This window comes from Drosophila suzukii (genome assembly GCF_043229965.1).
Source record: "Drosophila suzukii chromosome 2 unlocalized genomic scaffold, CBGP_Dsuzu_IsoJpt1.0 scf_2c, whole genome shotgun sequence".
Classification (NCBI taxonomy): domain Eukaryota; kingdom Metazoa; phylum Arthropoda; class Insecta; order Diptera; family Drosophilidae; genus Drosophila; species Drosophila suzukii.
Genome location: NW_027255896.1, coordinates 20,477,383 through 20,503,129, shown reverse-complemented (window position 1 = coordinate 20,503,129; position 25,747 = coordinate 20,477,383). Strand labels below are relative to the sequence as shown.

Sequence of the window (25,747 nt, the reverse complement as noted above, 5' to 3'; positions counted from 1 at the left end):
GCATCCTTTACTGTAACAGAATTAAGCTTCCTAGAATCTAAGCAAATTCTCATTTTGCCTGGTTTTACGACCAAGACTGCCGGAGAAGACCATGAGGACGCGGGCGCTTCTTCTAGTACTCCCAGACTAATCATGCGGTCTACTTCTTGGCATAACTGAAGCTCTTTGGCTGGAGATAGGTTGTAATATCTTTGCTTAATTGCTTTTGCTGCACCGGTGTCAATATGATGTTCAATTAGGGTTGATTTACCTAAACCACTTTTTTCAGACGATGGAAAGAATTCGATAACAGCTTGTAATCGGTTTCGGTCGGTTGCATTAAGCAAGACTGTGTCACTTAAATCATTGGAGTCAGAAATTTCGGAAATAGTCGTTGGACTGGATATTCGAAGACCAAATAGTTTCCAAAAATCCATTCCGCAGATTATATCTTGTTTAATACTGGGTACTATTAAAAATTCTACATCCTGAGATAAGGAGTTATAGTGAATCGGAACGACAATGGTAGCGGTGACGTTTTGATTTTGTCCGTCGGCTGTACGAACATAACATTTTAACTTCCTTAACTCTGGATGATCTGTAGGAATAAGCTTAGCCAATTTACCACCTACTACGCATTTGTTAGCTCCACTATCAAGCAAGGCCAAGAAGGTTTTGTTAAATAATTCCAAAGCGATGTAAGGACGGTTGTCATTGTCCTGCCTAACAATAGAGGATACGACATATTTCTTCATTTTTCGCTGCTGTTTCCAAAATGAACACATTCGATTAGCCGATCGAGATTTGTTGGCGGAATTAATTCGTAGTGTAAATATTTCCGCTCTGCGTTGATAATAGTTACGTACTCTTTCATGGTAGGGGATAATTTTAAAGTTTCGTGAGGGCTCTGTGGTGTTTTTAATTAACATACAGTTGGGTTTGTCTAATTCTGGGTTATATGTTGTCGAGTCAGGTTGAGAGTTACTTAAACTAGAAGATGGAAGATGATTAATACCTACTATTGATGCTGAGTTTAAACAGGATATCCACCAGTCAGAATTGATGGACATCCTCTTACGAGTTTTCCGACGGGGGATTACATTTCAAGCAACTAGGCTTATAAGTGTCAAGACGACCACACCCATAGCAAAATATGCGTCTGGCTTTGAGGCAATCATGATATCTGTGTCCGGTTTCCTCACAATTCCAACATTTATAACGCTCAGCATTGCGCATCGCATTTATTTCTACGTCGTTCAATGTTTGATAATTCTCTTCTTCCCTAGGCTCTTCAACCTGCACTAGCTCATTTACAAATCGCCGGTTTGGAGGAGGCCGGGCTGCCGATCTACCTGCCATGCTAATGAGAAATCGTTCGTGTTTGTGGCACTCTGCTCTTAAGGAGGCAATGTTTGGGGTCAAAACATGTAATAATTCTAGTCGTAATTCAGGTTTAAGGTTCTTTTTAACGTTGGTAACTAGTTCACTGTCGGACATAGGCTCACGCAAAGCATCTGCAATCGTTAGGATTGCATCTAGAAAATCGTCAAAATTTTCTCCGCTTTTCTGCTTCCTATGTCGAAGAGAGTCTTAAGTCTCTTCGTCAGTGCGCTGTTCTCTATACCGTTCACGGAGACTTGTACACAGGTGAAACCAATTCGGTTCACTTGAAGTTCTCTGGAAACGCCAGTAAAATTGTAAAGCTGGTCCGGAATATAGAACGTTGGCAAATTGGTATAGCAAATTCCAGTTTGCGTTTAGACATTGTATAGTAAAACTATTTATCCTATAGATGAAGTCTTCAACAGGCATGTCATTTGCCATGCCAGTAAATTTCACATTCCAATTAGAAATAACGCTTGAAACTTTGTCAGGACGATATACGGCTTGTGTCAAAGGATCACCTGAAGGCAATCGTATACTAGAGCCTTGAATACTATCAACTCTGCTTGCATTGGATCGATTTAAGTTACCAGGATTTTCTACAGGGATATTATTTCGCAGATTTTGGGAATTATTAGCCAACTGAAGGTTTCGCATCGTATTACTGATCCCATCCGCTACTGCTGCAACCATGCTAACGCGAAAGGTTTCTAAGGAGTCTGTGATTAACTGCTGTACTCGAGTTTCGGAAATGCTAGAACGTTCAGTTGATCTATGTGTTGTGTTTTGGCTTCTCAAGCTAGAGTGTGCTCTCTGATTCGTTGAGTTCTGATGGGAATTCGCTCTTGTGTTTGGTCTAGTTCGGTTACCGGCACCAGTAGCTTGATTGGCAGGAGCACCTCGAACTTCCCTATTAGTATCATTAGTAGACCTATTCGGTTGAGCAGCAGGAAAGGTTATCAGTTGTACCAGGGAACAAGCACTTCGGCAAAGCGGACAAGTTTCATTAGTTCCTAACCACAGTACCACGCATGTTCTGTGAAATTTATGTCTACAAGGGGTTTCTGCAAGTTCAGTATCTATTACCATAGTATCATTGCAAATAATACAAAGAGAACGTGCATCTCCACTATCGGTGACTCCAACCTCGTCTCGATTAGGCTGAACTGACATGTTGTAGTATTATAATAATTTCTCAAATATTGTAAATATAAAAAACTCTGATTTAAAATTGGGAATATCTTAATGTTTGATCTCTAAAAATATAATCATGAGTACTTGCTAGAAATTTCCAACAAAGTAAATCTCTAATGACTTTTCTTAGGTGTATCAAATGTGATAAATAAAAGAATAATGTTGCTTGGTGCGAATTCGAGCTTTTCCCCAAATCTCACATTCCGAAGCAATTCATTTATTGTTGATATGGGAATTAGGATTGAGCGATAACATAATCTAGGTTCAGCACCTGCAAGAACGCGCGATGTCTGAATTCCAAAGTATCACATTAAGGCTCAAATTAGGAAACTATACAAAAAAAATAGGATTTTACTTTAGAATATTGCATTGGGTAGCGACACGAAAAATTAACTCTGTTATCTTCTCAAGATACGGTATTTTCCTGATTTCCGATCGCCCCACGTTGGGCGCCAAAGAATATGTAACGAACACGGAAATGTGTGCGTCTATCTGGCAGCGTACTCTGCCTACAGGGTCGGCTGTGCTCAGGGAAAATGGGAGTGGGGTTTTGCTACCTAGAGAACCGCGCCGTCACATAAACTTAAATAGTAGACAGAGTAGGGAACTATTGAATAACTAAACCAAATCTAAAAGAATCTAATTTTATACTAAGTGTGAGGAATTGCAGATGTCCTTTAATTCCTCTTCAAAAAACCACCCAACCTTGCATACGCTCGCTTTGCGTATGTGGCCAATGCCCTTATTACTGATGCACAGTTACTTCAGGTGTCCCAATTCGCAAACAAATTCACTTCAATTTATACTACATTCTCAAATACGTACGTATTAAAGATAAGTTGCCCACGGCGGCTGCTTATGATTTTCTTAACGTTAGCTTGCCCATGGCAGATTAACCATATAATGGGTACAAATAACTTAATTTATGTTCTTCATTCAAAAATTTACGTTAACAATTAAGTTTTAAAAAGAAAAAAGGTAGTCTTCAACAAAATAACACGGGTGTCGAAACTTGAATCTATAGTTATTCTATAGTTATATTACTTGGCTCAGATTGATGTTAACAGACGGTCGGCTATGCCGTACTTACAACATGAATACTTTAAATCTGTTTCCAGTGCAGTCGACAGGCCTGTGGACGGTGTGTGTAAACGAGGATGTGTGTATGCTGAGTGAACTACAAAATATTATTAGTTAACAGTCAATCTAAGTCCAAATATACATACTGTACCCGTGTAAAAGGCTTAATTTCTATAAAATTTAAATCTATTCTAAAAACTACAAAAGCGATGCAACAGTCAGATCGGCTGCCGAGATCGGGAGTGAATCCTTAGCTGCGAGGCGGCAGATTCATCAGCTAGATCAAGAGTCCCGGGTGTCTGCTTATCCGCGATACGCTCGTGTTGGACGTGTCGATGGCTAACCATCAGTCCGGGGTTAGGTTACTCGCAACTGGTCAGGAGAATATGGCGAACAACACGTGTATCAATCTAGGAACGGCAAACATAATAACTAACTGGTCAAGGCTGGGTTTACTTTTATTTACCTTAAGTTTTCCTTCGTCTTACAACGGTTGGAAAGCTTGGCTCGAAACTTAAATTTGCACTGGTAAACTGTATGTGGCTCGGCTCGAGTAGTCCCGCTCCACGTGTTGGCAGCCAGAGTGGGCCAAAGCGAGCACCAGGCGATTTGATCAAATAGCGCTGCGCACTCCTACTTTCGTTTATCCATTAGTACACAATTATTGAAAAATATTAAATTCCCTATGCTCACCTAATTAGTTTTCAACTATAAGTTGGATGTTGCGATCGGTGCAAGCTAAATTACGCCAGCCACTTTGGGCGTTTGGAAATAGCTTTGTGGTGGTTTACTTATGAGTCTTTTGTCTTGTTGGGCGGTTATTAAGCCCGATATGGTCCGTATATGTATACACACGTGGACTTAGCACTTCTTTGCAAAATTCGATTTGATTTAAAACGCGTGTGCTTTGGCCGAAAGATCAAAAATAAGAGAACGAAAAAACGCAAATGGCGGGTGCAAGCCCTCTGACAAGCAGTGTTAGAAAATACGAAATTATCGTTTAGTATTTTCTAGGATGTGTGGTTGCCACCAGGTTGCGGAACCAGTAGCGCTATTTTATATTTAAAAAAAATACAAGAATCTTTTCCTAATAATTTCACACCCCTACAGCACAGGATTAATCTTTAGTCTTTATGACAAAGATAAAACCTGAAAAAGGGTGTCCTTTCCGTTTAAATCCTCAAGTAAATAGAGAGAGTTTCCCAGTCTTTGCTTGACACGGACCTTTATTCCTACCGGTGCAAGCTTAGCATTAAAGTGGTCGGCGGCATTGCTAAGGGCGAAGTTTCGTTTAATTACCTCGTCTCCTACCTGAAAAGATCGAGGCCTAGATCGGAGGTTATAGGATTGCTCATTCTTTTCATAACCTTTGTCTAAATGCTTTTGGAGGTCAAAACGTAACGTAGAGAATTGGTCTTGTCGGTTTAGTCGTAAGGAACTTTCATTAAGCAAATTGAGATTTTTGAGTAATTTATAATCTTTTCCGTGACAAATCATATGCTGCCCGAAAACAACAAAGAATGGAGATTCAGCTATTGACTGGTGTATATGACGACGCAGAGAACAGTTTATACTACTAAGATATCTATCCCATTCTCTCTGATCGGATCGGGTATAGGCCCTCAATGCAGCATTAATAGACCTATTAACTCTTTCTGCGGCATTGGACTGCGGCGAATAGGCTGTGGTGCAACTGTGGGTAATGCCATGCTTAGAAAGAAAAGAAGAAAATTCATGACTTTTGAATTGCGAACCATTATCGCTTACTATAAACTCAGGCGTTCCGTAACAATCAAAAATTTCCTCTTTCAGGTATGACACGACGACTTGAGTTGTAAACTTCTTTACCGGTTTAAGAAACGTGAAATTCGATAGATGATCGAGTACTATAAAGATTCCTATATTACCTCTTTTCGTCCTTGGGAAGGGACCAATAAAGTCTATATAGAGTCTTTGAAATACTCGTTCGCTAACAATTTGTTGTCCTATTGGTGGTTTAAGTTTCTGCGTGGGGTATTTTGTAGTCCTACAAATCTCATAGTTTTTGATGTAATTGCGAACGTCTACAACCATACGCGGCCAGTAAAACTTTCTTCGAATATTTTCCAAACATTTAGCTATACCGCAATGAGAAGAAGACGGCTGATCGTGAGCTGCCTTGATTACACCTTCTCTAAGCTCGACCGGAACCACAAGCTTCCAGGAGTCTTCCGGATGCTCGGAGGAACTGTTAGAGAAACCAACCCGGTGATAAAGAAAACCATCTATTACTTGAAAATCCGGTAGTTGAGACTGCGTTAACTTTTCTTTAAGTTGCGAATAGCTGGAGGATTGAAAGAATTCGGATTCCACATCAATTTCTGGGAGAACATCGATATCAATTGTGGCAAGGCCTTCATCCGATTCAAAAGATCTTGAAATGGCATCGGCTACTACATTTTCACTACCTCGACGATGTTCTATGCTAAAATTAAATCCTTGAAGTTTGAGTGCCCACCTAGCAAGTCTTCCTTGAAGGTCATGCTGCGTCATGAGCCATCGGAGACTTGCATGATCAGTCACAACAGTAAATTCATGACCCTCAATATACATTCGAAATCTTTTAATAGCTAAAACTACTGCTAAGCATTCAAGTTCCGTAGTAGAGTAATTCCTTTGAGATCTATTAAGCTTCTTAGACATATATGCAATACGGCGTTCTATTCCGTTTTCATCACATTGAGCTAGAAGCGCTCCCACACCATTGATCGAGGCATCACACTGCACTATAAACGGTTTTTCGTAATTAGGATGTACTAATACAATCGACAATCGAAAGACCATACAGTTACAGTGCGATCCTCAATAGGAGAGGAAGATTTTTTAAAGCTCTTGATTTAATTTTGATTTTGTAATTTGATTTAACTAATAAAAATCATCGGATTATAAAGCAGTGCTGTTAGAAGCTTTCATTAAGGGGTCGGCTGTAACATTCTTTAAAAAATCTAAATATACGAGAGTACAAAGAAACAAAACACCACAAGTTGCTGCGTCTGAACAATAAAGTTCCGTAGTAACAATATTAAACCTAATCTAGTTCCAACAGCGGGTTAACTATTAATTGGTACTCGACTGCGTCTTAAGATCAATAAAGTTCCGCAGTCCCGTACATTAACAATAATCGTGACTCGAACTTTAAATCAACTGCGACATTTATAATCAGTGTATACACACCAACCGAAGACAGAAACTGACAAATAGATTCTTGCGAAGACACTCCGCGTATTGGTGTTAGTGTTTCGTGGTAAAAAAAACCAAAAAGAACAAAACTATATTCTGATTCCACGGTTTGCCTTTCTGCCAACTAAGGCTGTGAGTAGGGGCATAGCTTGCGAAAGCAAATAAATTTTCCCCCAACAGGCAGAGAAGCTCACAACCGAAATCAATTTCGCGAACAATTAAAAATGCTTCCACGGGGAGATGATACCTCGATATGCGGTGCTTGCAAAAAAGATCGACCCGGGAAACACATAATATGGGTTCAATGTGATAATTGCAAGACCTGGTACCATTGCTCTTGTGTGCGTGAAGAAAGCGCAAATAACCTTAAAGGCTGGGCCTGCCCTCCTTGCGAGAAGGGTGATACCGACATCGTGAAGACCAACACAACTGCACATCAAGGCTCCGCCGCGCAGGGATTGCAAAAAGAGCCGAAAATGAGTTTGCAAGAAACACCCGGTATAAACACGTCAACTAACGTTCTTATGTTACAGATGCTAGAGGAAAAACGAGAAGCTGAGCAGAGATATATTGAACAAAAATATAATATTTTGTCGCGCCAACATGATCCCAACATGACATGGACACCCACGACAATGGGCCCCAGCAGCGTTCAATTATCAGCTCGACAAATACTACCAGCTGATTTACCTACATTTAACGGAAACCCAGACGAGTGGCCCACCTTTATAAGCGCCTTTGAAAACAGCACTTCTGCTGCCGGCTTTTCAAATGTCGAAAATATGCTTCGACTTCAAAAATGTCTTAAAGGGAAAGCGTACGATCTAGTCCGAGACAAGCTTTTGTTGCCAACCATGGTTCCCGAGGTTATAAGCACATTGAAAACATTCTTTGGTCGTCCAGATCAAATTCTGGATCGCCTAATTGAGAAAGCTAAACGAGTTTCAGTAAACAAGGACAGGCTGGATTCACTTATCGACTACGCCCTTGCTGTTCGCAACATCTGTGCTACCATGGAGGCCTGTCAACTAGATGCACATCTAAACAACCCTATGCTTGTTCGCGAGTTGGATGACAAACTTCCAAATCAATATAAGCTGAACTGGGCAATGCACCCAAAAGATGGATCCATAGCAAATGTAAAAGCATTTAGCGATTGGTTGTATAAGATCGCAGAAGCAGCCTCCACAGTCGTTTCAACCTCATACTCAAGGACGAATAATGTACATACTCATACCAGCTACAACGATGTACAGCCGCAACATGCGGAATCGGAGGAGCACCCACACAATTCCTACCGATCCGAGAACTCACCTTGCTTCGTATGCCAAAGCGCACAGCATCAAGTCGCTCAATGTGAACAATTCAAAAATCTCACTTGCGAAGCAAGGCAACAAGTTGTTCGCGACAACAGGCTCTGTTTTAAGTGCCTGAAAGTTCATGGCCGTAGATGCTCTTTTACTAATGCATGCGGTGTTGGAGAATGTGAGTCAAGGCATCATCCCTTACTTCACAAAGGCAAGCCCAATATCAACGTTGTCACGTCTCACCAAGTCAAGTCAGCAGAAGTTGAACAATATTTTCGTATCGTGCCAATACATGTCCAAGGTGACAGTATTAAAGTTGACACCTTTGCTTTCCTGGACGAAGGCTCTTCGGACACACTTATAGACGAATCCTTCTTTAAGCGTTTGAACATAAGTGGCACCCCCGAACCGATCTGTATGCAGTGGACCAATCAAACCACCAGAAGAGAGGGCAATTCCGTACGCTGCAATATTCGAGTCGCCGGGGCAGGCGCCACTAAAACATATTGGCTAAACAATGTCCATACTGTGAAAAACCTAGGCTTGCCAAAACAGACGGTGAACGTACATGAATTGCGCATCAAGTTTCCACATCTAGATGGAATACCCCTACAATATTATTCGAATGCCGAACCAATGATTCCTATTGGAACCAACAACTGGAAGCTCGCTGTACCACGGAGGCTCAGAGAAGGAAAATGGAATGATCCCATTGCGTCTAAGTGTGTTCTCGGCTGGGGACTGCAAGGCTCCACAAGCTCCAAAACTGCATTTTCCATGCACCACTGCCAGTGCAACTGGGACGAGATTGAAAAGAGCATTAAAGAAAGTTTTTGCGTTGAAACTGTTACTCCAAAGACGTTTCGTTCCGTGGATGACGAGAAAGCCCTGGAAATATTGGATAAAACTTGTTCAAAGAATGATGGACATTATCAAGTAGGACTTCTACGGCGCGAGAATAATCCAACTCTTCCGGAAAGCTACAACAACGCAATGAAACGGCTAAAATGTCTAAAGGCTAAGATAAACCGAGAACCTGAACTTTTTGGCAAAATTGAGATGCAAATAAATAATCTACTCGAAAAAGGGTATGCATCCGAACTGTCCAGTGCCGAACTCCTTGAACAGCCCGAACGCGTGTGGTACCTTCCAATATTTATAACCCACAATCCTAATAAACCTTAAAAGGTCCGTCTCGTCTGGGATGCGGCTGCTAAATCCCACGGGAAGTCACTCAACGACTTCATGTATACCGGCCCCGATTTACTCTATCTACTTACCGAAGTATTAATGGCGTTTCGAGTTGGTAAGATAGCTGTTTGTGGCGACATTGCTGAAATGTTCCACCAAATTCGAATCCTGGAATCAGATGCGCACGCTCAACGTTTTGTATGGTATAACAACGAAACGCAAGCAATCAGAACCTTTCTAATGAGATCTATGACATTCGGAATATCCTGTGCGCCATGCATTGCTCATTATGTTCGCGACAAGAACGCGGAGGAATACAAGCTGCAAAGCCCGCGTGCGTTCGAAGCCATTACCAAGGCACACTACGTCGACGACTACATAGATAGCCTAGGCGACAAAACTGAAGCAATCGAGGTTACCCTAAAGTTCCGAGACATACACGCAGCTGGAGGTTTCAATATAAGGAACTGGGCTTCTAATTCACCCGAAGTCTTGAAACATTTGCAGGGTGATTCCCTCGATCTACAGTCGCCAAAGGAACTCGGAGATCCAGAAAAGGTCCTCGGTATGTTTTGGAAACCAGCAACTGACATGTTTAAATATGTTTTCAGATTTGCACGAATGAAAAGAAAAGTCCTTTCGGAAGAAGCCTTGGCAACCAAACGCGAGGTACTGCAAGTGTTGATGTCCATATTTGATCCATTAGGATTCTTATCCTGCTACACTATTGGCCTCAAAATGCTCCTTCAGGAAATTTGGCGGACAGGCATAGGCTGGGACGACATCTTACCAGGACCTCAGCTGAGTTTTTGGACGAAATGGAAAGACTTGCTACCCCAAGCTACAACTGTTCAAGTACCGCGCCATTACTCGCCCTTACTTTGTATGGCAGATTTTGTTGAACTACATACTTTCGTGGACGCCAGTGAGTACGGATATGCCGCCGTGTGTTACTTTCGGATAGGAAAAGGGGATGATATCACCGTCTCACTGATCGCAGCAAAAAGTAAGGTGGCTCCCGTCAAGCCACTTTCCATACCCCGCATGGAACTACTTGCTGCCGTAATTGGCGCACGTCTATCCTACAAAGTGCGAAGCATTCGCAACATAAGCGTCGATCAACACACTTACTGGACCGATTCAAGGACAGTACTTTCCTGGCTGACGATGGACCCGCGTAATTTTTACTCTTTTGTAATGCATCGCGTAGGAGAAATCCTGGAGACCACAAACGCTGGTCAGTGGCATTGGGTACCAACAAAGCTTAACGTAGCAGACATGGCGACAAAGTTTATCAGCAAACCAAACTCACAGGAATGGATTAACGGCCCATCATTTCTTCAACAGTCAAAGGACCAGTGGGAAAAAAGTGCGCAAAAGGGAAATAACGGCCGCAGTGCGCTGGCAGCTGGATCAGTCGATCACGAGAAGTCAAGCCATCAAGATCGGTCAAAATACCAAAGTGAACAGTCAGTCAACCAAGTAATCTACGAGGGAGCCACAACAAGGCGAGCCGTCGGAAGCAGCGCCGTGGGAAGCATACAAGGAGCAAGATCGCTACGTCGAGACGTTCGGGATTGGGACATCAGGAATCTCCGAATTGAGACACAAGTGGCTGAGGTCCGGAAGGCATCACTCGGCTAAGTCAAGGCGTTTGTTTTCCAACTTTGTCACGACCACACCCTGGCGAGTCACCCGGGTCTGTCCGCCCAACTCCCCGAGTGCCAGAACACCGAGCTACTGGTCAGGAGACAGTGCAGAGGACATCGGCAGCGACGCCAGCAGACATCTCCGACAGCCATGTTACCATAGTCGCGCGGAGCTCATTGGGGAGCGCAGGAGCGTCGCGGACGTCAAGCATTAGGGTTAAGCCGGGTGGAACGTTCGTCTGCGCTAGGCGTAAAGCAAAGTGAGCTGCTAGGCAGCTTCCTGGCGGTAGCGTTGACTGTCAGCGCGCTGTGAGCAAGAACCTAGCGGGGCCGTCCGGGACAGAGCAAAGGACAGGAATTGCCTCGAAAGGCGTTGGCCTGGAGAGCAAAACATGTTTACCCTAGTCTGAGAACGGTGACGCTTCCCTAAGCCCATAAGGCCAAATTTTCTGCGAGTCTAAGGCGCGACAAGCGACCCCGAGGCAGCGCGTCGGTAAGCGAGCAGAGGCGGCCACTACGAGCGTCCCGAGACACATGAGCCAGCGGACGTGGAGTCAACGCGTCGACAAGCCAGGACGAGGAGCATTAGCAGCCGGCGAAACCAGAGCAAGGAGATACCGAAGCCAGCCCAGCCACACACCCGCTGTACAAATACCATGAGAATAAATCCCACTGTTACCATTTGAACCCTGTGTTTTCTCACTGATCTACGGGGCAGTCACGTCATATACATTTGGTGGGACGAACGCCCAATCTTCTGAGCTAGCCGCACGAATCTTGTAGCGAGCAGACAACAAAATCAGTTCGTTACATCTGGCGCCCAACGTGATTGTCCCCAACAGTGAGAACAGCACAATAAAAATGGCAAAGAAGTGGATTTACCGCTTTAAGAAGGAGGACTTCGCCCATGTCGCACAGAGGCTTAATGTCGCCCTGGAGGGCAGGCTAGAAGACATAAGGAAGGCACTGTCGGAATACTATTCAGAAACAGAGAACGACCCACAACTCGTCGACATCTGGGCCGAGCTGGAAGCTACTTACCACAACAGAGCCGGCCCAAGCATTACGTTAAGGAACGCTGAAGGGGACAAGGGGTGGCAAGCCTGAGCATTGACAACATGCAAAAAGAGGCCCACAGGAGAGAGTCAAGCCATGATAGGAAAACAGCAGCGCTGACCCCGAGACCAAGCCAGTCGGACTATGCAAAGGTCGCTAAACAGGTCCGCGAATGGTCGTTCAGGTTCGACGGGGCTGAAAAACCATTTGAGTTCCTGGAACAGGTAGAATGGTCCGCCAACACGTACGGCTTGGACCTAAATATGATCCCCCGAGCGATGCCGTAATTGTTTAAGGGAAGGGCTTTGAAATGGTTCATCTCCAACAACAAGCAATGGAGAACCTGGGCACAGTTCATAGAAAGCTTTCACACCTATTTTCTGCCGAGATATTTCTTCACGAAAGCAGGGCTTCAGCGAGTCGTTCAAGGACTACATGATCGACATGCGAACGATAGTGGGGCCTCTTAGCTATTCTACGAAAGAGACGTTAAGGGTCATGAAAGTGAACTGCACCCCAAGCCGACGGATCTTCCTAAGAGCGTACAAAGTGTTGGTCCTGGATTCGCTAGTGATCCTAGCCGATGAGTACAAAGAACTTGAAAAGGAACGGAAAGTTTTCGTACAGGAGAACAAGTTCTTAAAGACCAAGTCGGCATCACCAACGCAGGTCACATGCAGAAGATGCGAGGAGACAGACATCCAGTACACACGAGGAAATGACCAGACGACAGCAGCCAACAGACGCACCACGCGGAGGCCAATGGACACCACCCCCACAGCAATAGAGACAGCCAAACAATATCTTGTGAGGCCGCCAAGTAACACACAGAGTCCATAAGATGCCACCCATATCACAGACCCGCAGGAGGCCTGTCGGTATTGTGGGGGGAACGAACAATGGGCTAGAGGATGTCGAAAGCAGCGGCTGTTCTTCTGCTGGATATGCGGCAAGGTGGGTGTCAGGAGCGTCGATTGCTGCCAACGATCGGGAAATGGCCAGCGATCTCAGCCGCAGAGAGGCGAGCGGGGATCGCACAATGCCACCTCTCCAAACTAACGGGCAAGCTAATCGAGCAGTTGTCTGCAGCTGTGACGATTGGTGGGAACAGCTACAAAGCCACAATCGACACCGGAGCAACGGCAAGCTTCGTTAGCGAAGAATTAGCGGACAATATTGCTGCTGTAGGAAGGATTACAAGGGCGAGACGGCAAGTTAGGTTTGCAGACGATAGATACGGCGGAATTAATGCGCAGCTCGAGGTGGAGGTCAAATTCGGCAACAAACAAGTGACCATGACCCTGTGGATTTTACCCGGAGTAGTCGATCCGTTGGTGTTGGGATGGAACTTCCTGAAACAAGTCGGAACCGAGATAAGGTGTGCTGGACACGAGATAATAATACCAGCCAGGAACCGACACAACGGATGGCTGAGGAGAAGCTATCGGTAGCAGTCGTTCAACAAGTAAACGAGTTGGACGATACTACAGCGTTCCTGGAAGCAGAGCTGGCAGACTTCAGCACAATGACGGGAACATCGAATATGGCAGAACACCAGATCAAAATGAAGGATGACAGGCCATTCAAGCAGAGATACTACCCCAAGAACCCAAAAATCCAAGCGGAAATCAACGCAAAGGTGGACGAGCTTCTCCAACTGGGGTTCATAGAGCATTCATAGAGCCCATACAGCTCCCCCATCGTGATGGTGAAAAAGAAGACAGGCAAGTGGAGACTGTGTGTCGACTTCAGACAGATCAACGCGAAGTCAGTGAAGGACGCCTACCCAATGCCCCGCATAAACTACATCCTAGATCGAATAAGGGAAGCGCGGTACATCAGAAGTTTAAACCTGAAGAATGGATACTGGCAGATCCCACTGGAAGAGAATAGCAGGCAATACACGGCGTTCACGGTACTAGGCAAAGTCTACGAGTGTTGGACCAAGTAATTGGCCTTGAGATGTCACCTCACGCATTCGCATACCAGGATGACATAATAGTGATCGGTCGCACGCTGGAAGAACACAAGAGAAACCTTAGATAAGTGTTCCGGCGTCTAAGGGAAGAGAACCTGAGGCTGAATCCAGAAAAATGTCAATTTTTTAAGAAGGAACTGCTGTACGTCGGACATCGAGTGACCAGTGAGTGAATAGGAACAGATCCAGAAAAAGTAGCTGCCATTGCTGAACTGGAACCACCATCGACCGTCAAAGAGCTCCGGCAATATCTGGGAGTAGCGTCGTGGTACCGCGGGTTTGTACCAGATTTTTTCAGAATCGTCGAACCCCTGAATGACCTGCTGCGCAAGGGCAGTAAGTGGGAGTGGACACCAGAGCACCAGATGGCGTTTGAGGAAGTAAAGGCAAGACTCGTGGCAGATCCGGTGGCAGCATTCCCGGACTTCAGTATAACTTTCATCCTGCAAACAGACGCCAGCGACTACGGCATCGGAGAAATACTGACCTAGGACACCGAAAAGGGCGAAAGAGTAATCTCCTATTCGAGCCGAACACTGAACGGCGCGGAGAAAAAATATTTAACAACGGAGAAGGAGTGCTTGGCGATCGTCTGGGCGATCACATGGCCCTGAAGTGGCTCAACAGCATCGAAAGCCCTTAAGGATGGATCGCCAGATGGGCCTTGGAGCTACAACAGTACGACTTTGAGATAGCGTACAGAATGGGTCAGCTAAACGTGGTGGCCGGTGCATAATCAAGACGACCACTACCAGAGACGCTACGAGGATTAAAAGAGGCATCGGCAACATTAGCGTCAGGAGGGTGCAGCTGAATCAAGGACATGGGCGAAAAGATAAGGACCCAACCCCAGAAGTACCCGGACTATGTTATGGATGGTGAGACACTGTACAGAAACATACCACACCGAGCAGGCAGTGAAGACGTCGTGTCATGGAAGATGTGCGTCCCAAAGTCGCTTCGGGAAACAGTGTTGAGGGAAAACCACGACGCACCGTCTGCGGGACACGTAGGAAGCCGGAGGACAATTGCACGGTTGGCAGCCCGATATGCGACATTCGGTTTAAGATGCAGCGGCCGGGAAGATGTTGACCCAAGTGCCGAAGGAACCATGGGCCACGGTATGCGCAGACTTCGTTGGACCCCTATCAAGATCTAAGAACGGGAACCAAATGCTGCTAGTCATGATAGACAGATTTTCAAAATGGTTTCATGGCTGAGATGGGTATCAGTCAACAATTCACCGCACCATACGCACCACAAGAGAATCCGACCGATAGAGCAAACAGAACAGTCAAGACCATGATTGCGCAATTCGCAGGGTAGGACCAGAGAAACTGGGACGAGAAGTGGCCGGAGATTATGCTAGCAGTGAACACGAGCACATCGGAATCCACCGGTCATACACCGGCGTTTCTTACCCAGGGCAGGGAACAACGTCTACCCAGCAGCCTATATGATAAGGAAACCCTAGGCACGGGACGAGCTACGGAGACCCCTGAGAAAAATGCTAACAAACTGAGGGAGGTATTCGATATCGTACGCCGAAATTCAAGCAACACAAGTCGCGCAGTCCAGACATACACCGTAGCATCCGGAGATTCTATACGGAATGCGACGGACGAGCTCCTCTAGTTGTTACCCGAGGAAAGGGGGAGGACGGTGCAGAATCAAATCTACACCGTAGCCAGATGGTCACAAAAAAAGAACAGAAGCACGCACCACACCAACAGTTGCCTGAAAAAAAAGGAATTGGTTTCATTGCAATAATAGTAGTAATATAGATCAGAAATAAAAAAAAATGAAATGTTCTAGACATGAATTGCGTGCGACGGCACAAGAGGCGCAGTCATGGTAACCGACCAGCGGACCGAGAAACCAACACGCCATATTTTCCTTAAAACATTTTGCAGTAATTCGGGCCTCAAACGGCATATGCTTACCCATAATCGTGAGACTAATCCGATGAAATGTTCTGGACACGAATTACTTGCGACGGCACGTGAGACGCATTCATTGTTACCGATGAGCGGACCAAGAAACCAACACGCCATATCTGCCTTAAAACATTTTGTAGTAATTCCAGCCTCAAACGGCATATGCTTAATCATAATCGTGAGACAAATCCGATGAAATGTTTTAGACATGAATTACTTGCGGCGGCACAAGAAACGCAATCATGGTAACCGACGAGCGTCGACCGAAGAGAAGTAAAAGCCGAAAGTGCAACTCACTACGGGCAGAAAAGCCCTTCTGCAAACGATGGCCAAACGTTGGGGCCATTGTACTTGGGGTTAAGAACAACGAACGGCATAGGCTGGAAGGAGCTCAGAAACTAAAATGGAAAAGACAAGCCAGCCAGAAGATGTGCGGGCAGATCGAAAGTTGCAAAATCACCACGAGCCAGGGAAGGGGGCGCCTCGATAGGCGATCGATTGGCATAGTGCGATCGATGGGCACACGAAAATGGAAATATCGGCAAAAGCTAGAATATCGCAACGAGCAGTTGGCAACGCCGCACCGTCGGTATCGATAGTCGAAGAACCGGAGGATCCGTGGAAAGGAGTGGGACGCAGCAATGAGCAGCGAGCTGGGGATCGATAGCCCATGAGTATCGATGTCCCAGTGGAAACATGGGAAATATCGACGCGGGAGATTTTAAATTGCTACGAGGAGGATGACCAGCGCTGTATAAACTCAATGGAGTTAAGAGCGTCGAGGGAGCGTAGAGGGAGCAACGAGGGAGCGCCGCGGGGAGCATCACAAGGACTCGAAGGCTAGGATATGCAAGGAAACGCCGGAGACTAGGAACAAGCTTTAAATGGTTCCCGAAGTAAAGGAGTTGAATAACTCCCCACAAATACAAGCAGTAGCAGCAGCAGATGGCCGACTGCTTACCAGATACGCGGCGAATTCGCGTAGTAACGGCGCGGCGAGGAGAGGATGGAGAACAAGAGAGTTCGGAGAACAAGGATGGAGATCGAGAGAGGTTGGAGACCAAGGATGGAGATGCATAGAGTTTGGAGACCAAGGAGCGAATAAGGAGAGAGTGGAGACTCGCCGGGCTGAGCAACCGTACTTAGGACTCTCCCGTGAACTTTGGGCCGAGAGAAAAAGCGCCACATCTCGGCAGTGGAGCGGCACACAGGCGTGCCGCAAGCATCGCGGGAATCTGCGGGACGGCAGCATTGGGCAGAACATCGGTTGGAAGCGGTACGTGAAGGGCAAGTGGGTCATCCAGGAGTCACGGACTTTGGACCCGGAGTGGAGAGATCCAGCGGGCCGTGCGCAAAAGGGAAATAACGGCCGCAGTGCGCTGGCAGCTGGATCAGTCGATCACGAGAAGTCAAGCCATCAAGATCGGTCAAAATACCAAAGTGAACAGTCAGTCAACCAAGTAATCTACGAGGGAGCCACAACAAGGCAAGTCGTCGGAAGCAGCGCCGTGGGAAGCATACAAGGAGCAAGAGACACAAGTGTCTGATGTCCGGAAGGTATCACACGGTTAAGTCAAGGCGTTTGTTTTCCAACTTTGTCACGACCACACCCTGGCGAATCACCCGGCGGGTCTGTCAGAGTCAAGCGAAAGAGGCCTACGACGAAGAACCGTGAGCTCGGATAGGAAAGTTGTCTTAAACCCATCGTACCTTGCTCGACCAAGTAGGACCTGGCGTGACGGACGAGCGGTGGATCGATTTACGGTTTCAAAAGGCGTTGGCCTGGAGAGCCCTGCGATTACTGGCGAAGTTCCCGAACAGCAACCGCCCAAATCCCCGAGTGCCAGAACGCCAAGCTACTAGTCAGGAAGGGCGAGCGAACGACCCACGGAATCAGTCAATAGGCGTTGTCCTGGAGAAGCTCAGCGGCATGACAGGAGACAGCGCAGAGGACGTCGGCAGCGTCGCCAGCAGACATCACCGACAGCCACGTTACCATCGCCGAGCGGTGCCCATTGGGGAGCGCAGGAGCGTCGCGAACGTCAAGCCGTAGGGTGACCGTTTGTCTGCGCTAGGCGTAAAGCAAAGTGAAGTGCTAGGCAGCTTCCTGGCGATAGCCTTGACTGTCAGGGCGATCTGAGCAAGAACCTAGCGGGACCGTCCGGCACAGAGCAAGGGACAGGTATTGCCTCGAAGGGCGTTAGCCTGAAGAGCAAGGCTTGGTCACTCTAGTCTGGGAACGGTGACGCTTCCCTAAGCCCACAAGGCCGAACTCTCTGCGAGTCCAAGGCGCGACAAGCGACCCCGAGGCAGCGCGTCGGCAAGCGAGCAGAGGCGGCCACTACGAGCGTCCCGAGACACATGAGCCAGCGGACGTTGAGTCAACGCGTTGACAAGCCAGGACGAGGAGCACTAGCAGCCGGCAGAACCTGAGCAAGGAGATACCGAAGCCAGCCCAGCCACACACCCGATGTACTAATACCACAAGAATAAATCCCACTGATACCATTCGAAGCCTGTGTTTTCTCACTGATCTACGGGGCACTCACGTCATAAAAAATTGGTGGGACGAACACACAACCTTCTGAGCTAGCCACACGAATGTCGTAGCAAGCAGACAACAAAAACAGTTCGCTTCAACCTATGGTGCAAACTTGTAATTATATATATATAAATAAATAAATAATAAATAAATAATAAATATATAATATATAAATAAAAAAATAATGAATATAAATAAATCAATAAATATTCCACAAAGATCCTCCCCAAATTCCCACTTATTCAACCCAATTCTTTATTTAACTTTCCTTTTCGGTTGAAATCAGGGGAGATGGAACCTGTCCCGCCGGTGGACTCCGTGCCGAAAACTTCAAAGCGATTTTGTTTCCTTCATCTGTCCCTACCCACACCCGTTCGTCAACTGGACTGGCTATCAACGACTCAGGTTGATAGTCGCCAGTTAGGGACATCGGCCGCTCGTTGAGTTTTGTAGGATTTGTTTCGCGCGAGTGTTTTCGTTCCCAGGTCACAGTGATCGCAAGAGTCCTTCCCGGATCACACAATTAAGCTTAGCACCGAGATGAAAAATCAAATTCACCCACGATAAACCAAGAATCAAAACCTACTGAAACAAAAAAAAACTATATTAACAAAACAGAATACAAAACTATTACTTTAAATTATATAAATAACAACGAACCCTACCGAATCTATCAGAGTTTTTCATCACAGATTTTATCGCAAATGTTTCGCCTTCTACGGGTGCAAATCTTCTCCCTTCTGGGCCAAGATGCCCCCACAGGTCACCCAACATTTGCGATCTGTGACCCGGAGCAATTTGGCTCCTCTCATGGGCAAGCCTCCTGACCTACTCAGGTTCCTGTACACTCCTGCCTTCTTACTATCCTGCCCCCAGACCAACCATATCCGATGCATTTGCACGCAACTTTCCGTTGCCCAGCAAGCTGCAAGAAAGGAAAAAAAGAATTACGCGAGATGCCATCGTCTCGATACTTTATGTTTTTTAATGGGCCGCCATTATGTTACGGAACTGCTATGCTTTTACCCAGGACAGCACAAACCAACTTCGGAATTTCTCGGGGCGGTATACTCCCATTGTCCCAACAGTTCCCCAACATTGATATCGATAACTATCCGGCTCACGATAGTTACAATAAAACACATCTATAACAGCAAAAAGGTTAACAAAACCAATTTATTAGATATTGTTATCGCAGCGCACCCATTGGTGCCCCGAGTGACGTCTTGGAGGTCTACGGCCGCTCAATCTCCCCCACTGGAACAACTCCGTCACACATTTTGGGTTTAACAGACATTTAATTAACAAGGTAAGTAAATGATTAATTTTTACTCCTACTAACCGATTTATCAATCTTTAGCCTTCAAGACCAAAACTTGGCCGCCGTCTTTAATTTACGCCGTCAAAGCGGTGAATGGGTTACCCACTGAAAAAGGCTACAGGCGCCGCGGAAAAATATGCTTCACCATTCATAATTGGTAGAGCTCGCATGAAAACACGGCGCACAACAAGGGAAACACGCGATGCGCTCGTGTCTGGTCACCTAATCCTGAGGAGCTCCTGGGGAAAAGAAGGGACAGGCAAAATAGTACGTAATATGCGCTGTAATCTATACCACTAAAAACTTATACTCGCGACCTTTCTTATAGGCAAACAACGAGGACCACTACTGCTCTCGAGTTACTCGACTATCAGATACCCGTTACTCACTTAAAGGGACCAAAGGGAAATGGAGATATGCAAGCAGGAAAGCGAGATTGAAATGCGCCACCTACCCGCGTTCTCCATATATGGTTACGTGGGCGGAAGACAGTTTTAAGTTCTATGGGCGTTAGAGTAGGCGTGGCAATCTTTTTTTTTTGACAAACGATAGGTATTGGTAAAAGCAATATATTTCAGCAAAAAAAAAATTTTCTATCATCAAAACTGAAGAAGTCACAGTTTTGGGCGGTTTGTGGGTGTTGGAGCCACTTCTGGGACAGACTTGGAGGGCAAATATAGCCCGGGCCGAATGGCCGGAGGCCATCGTCAAATAAGGTCCACGAAAGTACTGGCGCACTAAGGTGAGCTGATGGACGGCCAGTCCAAAGTTCGGACGTCCGACTCCAAATTGGGGGCCTCTCACCGCCGTGCGATTTGGAGGCGCTGATGTTTCCCAAAGTGAGTAGATCGTAATAGCCCAGAACGAACTCACCGGGGAATGTTGAATGGCAGTGGCGGCGAATGAGGAAGGCGATTATTGCTGGTTTAAGGACTTCTAAGCGGGCCGAACGCACACATGTTGCATGCAGCCAAATCGCGTAGGTATCGTAGGTAAGGCGAAACTACGTCGCATACATCGTAAAGCTCCCGAATGAATATCCCGATTGCCCTACAGTTATTACACATCAATAAAAAAATAAGCTACCACCCTAACCAATGATTTTCTACCACTTACTACTTAAACTCAGTTTTAGGCACAAACACTTGATTCGAAATCCCACTGCATATGTCATATGGCTGTGACTGACTTGAAAGTCTTCGCTACTTTCTAAGCCTGGTGCTCTCAATTGTGGGTCATTTTACGATCGAGACCTATTTAAGAAAATTCAAAAGAGCGAACCGGGATTCATTTAAATAGCTATATTGCCTTATGACCAACAATACGGGCGCCACCGTTATATGGGTAACCCTGCCTACGCTATCGATAATCTGTCTGTCCCAATATCGGTTTACTTCCAGCCGGTTCCAACTTAAAATACAACACCACCCAAGGACTTAGAGAGACGCCACCCGGTCTGAAGCCACTCGACGAAATCATTCTGAGCATTGAAATCCTTTTCTGATGGAACCTAGTCTGCCATCCAACGGTTCTAAACGATAATCAACGCGGGACCCACGCTTACCGGAAAGTATGACAACATTGTTGTAATTTGCCCCTTGTTAACTTTGTGCCCCTTTCAGATTACAGACGGATGTCTTTGGCGTGTACAGACGACGTTTGTAAGTCTTCCAGCTCGTAGGCGTTGTTGCCGACCGCATTCACCACTCGAGCTTTTAGGAACTTCATGGCGAACTTAGCGTTGAACGACTTGCCAAAGTCACTGAGACCGAAGTTGCGGGGTATACTTCCTGACCTGGCTTGACCAAGAAGGTTCGAGCCCGTTGATCATACCGTTGGCGGCTTCTCTCAAACGCTGTCTCTGGATTCTTTCCGACTTTCTGCTGGATCACACGGAATTTGTCCGCCGTCTACATCCCAGACGTCTCATGGTCGCACAAGGACTTCAACTTCCTCGCCAACTCGTCATTGGCTCCGTTCAGGGACATGTGATGTCCGAAAACCGTGAGGAAGGGCGCTTCTCCTGTGGCCGAGTGAATCGCGTTGCGAAGAGCTACCTGAATCTCTGGAAGATAAGCATCCCAGTCCCATTGGTCGCCATCCAAAAGACCCCGGAATGCTGCCAACACGCTTCGATTGACCCGTTCCGCTGCGTTGCTCTGTGGAGAGTAAGTCGGAGTCTTAAGGTGAGTGATCCCGAAACTCTCTACCGCTTCCTCGAATATCTTGGACATGAACTGCCGAACAGTGTATTACTTCCGGAAAGCCGCATTTGTAAAATTCCTCATGAATGAGGAAATGTACTACGTTCGAGGCGCTAATCTCGTTCATTGTCTATAAGAAAGTGAATTCGAAGAAGTGATTCACCACGATAGAAATCCAGACATGACCTTTCTCCGACCTCGGATATTTCCCAAGGAAGTCGATGTACTGCTTCTGAAACGGCTGTTCTCTTTCTCCGATCCCGAAATGCATCCGGAAATTAAGAGCCTTCAACTCCTTGCACACTTCGCATCCCCGCATGAACTCGCGGACTTGGGTTACCATGCCTGGCCAGTAGAAGTGCCTCTGCAAGATTTCCATAGTCTTTTCCATTCCGCCATGAGCTTCTGTTGGGTCCGTCCACGCTCAATTATGCTGTGGTTCAGACTTCGCGGAACCCACAGTTTCCACTCGGTCACTTTTACCTCCTCATCAAGATTCGTTGGAGAGACTCTCTTGAAGTTGAGACCATCCTCGATCTAAAAGTCTGGTAAGTTTGCCATATTCTGTTCCACATCCTTCACTAACTCCCGGTATTCTTCCCTTGTGAACTCGGTAGTTTCGAAACCCAACAACTCCGTCGGATTCCAAGCACCATGATAGGGTGTCTGCCACGCTTCGTTTTCGGTGCTCGATGTTAAAATCCTTGAAGCTGCAGTTACCACCAATACAACCGTCCCGAAAGATATTTCATGGACATGAGCCACTTCAAGCTCGAGTGATCCGTGGTGCAGGTGAATGGCATCCCTTCGACCTACGGCCGGAACTTGCGAATAGCCAGAAGAGCGGCGAGACACCCTTTCTCGGTTACGGTGTAGTTCACCTTATGTTTATTCACCTTTGCCGCAATCGGCTGTTTCTATCCGTCGTCGTCTTGCTGGAAAAGCCCCGAGTCCAACGTGGGACGCAACGCACTGAATGAAAAATGGACTGGTGCTGTTGTTAGCACCATCTTCCAGGACTTCAAGGCCTCTGGACTCAAAGAAAACTTTGAGTTACCAGTTTTCTTTAGCTATTCAGTGAGCGGAGCAGCCAACGTTTCGAAGTTTTTTATAAACCGGCGGTACCATCCAGCAGTACCGAGGAACGCTCTCACCTTCATCATGGTCCTTGGCTCTTGCATCCTTTTGATCGCTGCTACTCGTCCTGGATCCATCCGTAGTTGATTTTAAGGAAAACATTGACTTAGCCATACCTTTTGTCAATCCCGCTGCTTTCAGGTATCTGCGACTCGGCGAAGCTACTTTTGATGCGTCTGGATATATGTAGCCAGTATTAGCAGATCATCTAAATAGACGCAGACATTGGAGCGGCTGGGTTTACTCGATCCATAAGCCTAACCAACCGCTGCGCCGCGTTGCAGAGGCCGAAAGGCATCACCCAAAATTGGTAGAGAGGCCGACCAGGAACTGTAAAGGCCCTCAATTCCTATTTCGAATCCAATTCGATCTGCCAGAATGCGAACTTCAACTGGAAATGTAGTACGTTTGGTCGATTCTAGATAGTATGCCATCGATACTAGGCAGTGGGTAAGCATCTTTAATGGTCAGATCGCGCAATCCGAAACCGATCTTTTCCAGGTCTGGACACTACCGTCGGCCTGTTGCTCCACGGGCTCTTGCTCTCCTCGATGACTTCGAGAGCCAACATCTTGTCCACCTCATCCTCGACCACCATCTGGTTCCCGGGGCGACATGGGATACGGTCAATCCTTGAAGACATTAGCTCCTTCAATAAGCGCGATCGTGTGTTTTTCCCAGACCGTCCTCTTCAAACGTGAGAAACAAGCCGTCTTTCAAGCCGTTTTTGATAATTTTTACCAACTCTCGCTCTGACAGTGTTTTTTTTAAGCGAGAGCTGGCCTCTGGCAGCGCCAGTGTCCTCAAAGTCCACACACCGCAAACGGCCTTGCGGAGTCCCACCGATATCCGTGGTGGCCCAGACCCGGCAGCGCCATCGTCTTCCAAGAACCACAAAGCCTCGTTTTCCCATGCTGAAGGAACCACCAAACGAAGCCCATATCCGTGCTTGCTCCCTACTTCGCTATCTTTTGGCATGTTTTGCAAAAATGATCCTCACACCTAACGCCTATGAAAACAAAACTAAACAAGCCAAAAATTGCCTACCACAAACAATAAACAGTAATTAAATAAATATAGTGACATATCCATAGCGCCACATAGTTATACGCAAATGTCCACTCACCCACACACACACACACATTCAGACAACCGTATTACTCCGACCAGCCTGTATCTAATCGCAAATGCGCCCAAAGTCTAGACTAAGCATCCAGAACGAATCCAGTTACACTATCAACTCGTTCCCACACTTTTGGACCCTTAATGGAAAATTACCATGTGAAAGAAGACCCAGAGATCTAGACTACAAATTTGGATTGAGCCGCCGGTGCATTATCAATCAATAATCCAAAGGGCAATTAGAAAACTCACTCAAAGAAGGCTAAGTCCGCTCATAAGTCTCTAAAGCTCAAGACCGAGGTATGATCGTCGAAGAAGTTTATGATAAGAAGCGAGTTCAGTTTGAGATTTGTTAATAGCAAGTCGGTGTTCTTCCAACATAAAAATAATATTGTAACTAGTTTAAAATTAAATTAAATAAATTAAATAATAATAATAAAATAATAATAATAATATAGTAATAAAATAATAATAAATAATAAATTAAAAAATAACTGCTCTCTCTCCTTCAGTGACAACGCCAGGTATTTGGGGTTAGTATTAGATAAGCGTCTAACATGGAGACTAAACAGCCAAGAGAGAACGAGGAAGGCAACAATTGCCCTCTACTCCTGCAAAAAGGCCATCGGAAAGAAATGGGGCATGTCCCCAAAAATCGTCAACTGGATACACACAGCGATAGTTAAGCCTATTCTGCTCTAAGGAGTGTCAATATGGTGGCCCGCGCTAATGAAGCAGACAACCACAACAAACCTAAACAAGGTACAACGAATGGCATCCTTATGCATAAGCGGAGCCCTTCGCACCACCCCCAACGAGGCGCTAAATGCTATTCTGAACCTTCCAAGTCTGGACTCAGCCGGCATGGAACGAGCTAAGATAGCTGCGGTTCGGATGAGGGACTTAGGGCAGTGGAAACCCCAAATATACGATCATGCCAGGATACTCCAGCAAGACACAATGATCCCACCCAGTACAGATCTATGTAAACCTATTGAATACATCCACACCCCCTTTGAAGCATTGCTCCCAACCAGAGAAGACTGGGAACAAGGCCAGCCGGGCCCTACAGAGGCAGTCAATTTCTACACTGACGGCTCAAAATTAAATAATCAAGTCGGAGGAGGTATATACTCCGAACAACTTAATATCAGGAAATCCTTCAGACTTCCGGATCACTGTAGCGTCTTCCAGGCGGAAGTATTTGCCATAATTGAAGCTTTGATGCTTCTGAACGACGCAAACTGTCAGAATAAACTGATTAACATCTATAGTGATAGTCAGGCGGCTATCAGGTCGATTATCTCGACCAATACAAACTCCCACACCATATCAAACTGCCGCAAATCTCTGCACGAGATGGCTCTGCAGTTTAAAATTTACCTGATATGGGCCCCGGGTCACCGGAACATTACAGGCAATTGTATTGCAGATGAGCTGGCCAGGCA

General features: G+C 46.1%; 1 protein-coding gene across 2 annotated transcripts; it reads left to right on the top strand.

Annotated features, from left to right (window-relative positions):
* The first annotated feature begins 20,402 nt into the window (after nucleotides 1-20,402).
* On the top strand, nucleotides 20,403-24,618 carry LOC139354182 (uncharacterized). 2 transcript variants are annotated; one of them, XM_070998435.1, is made up of 8 exons: nucleotides 20,403-21,180; nucleotides 21,237-21,406; nucleotides 21,459-21,497; nucleotides 21,556-22,022; nucleotides 22,255-22,588; nucleotides 22,658-23,623; nucleotides 23,679-23,874; nucleotides 23,937-24,618. In XM_070998435.1, exons 6-8 carry the CDS (start codon nucleotides 23,605-23,607, stop codon nucleotides 24,181-24,183), a joined length of 462 nt encoding a protein of 153 aa, XP_070854536.1. In that variant the 5' UTR covers nucleotides 20,403-21,180; nucleotides 21,237-21,406; nucleotides 21,459-21,497; nucleotides 21,556-22,022; nucleotides 22,255-22,588; nucleotides 22,658-23,604; the 3' UTR covers nucleotides 24,184-24,618. The 2 variants fall into 2 exon arrangements, with proteins under 2 accessions (XP_070854536.1, XP_070854537.1); XM_070998436.1 differs by having other exon boundaries at nucleotides 21,556-22,588.
* Nucleotides 24,619-25,747: the final 1,129 nt, after the last annotated feature.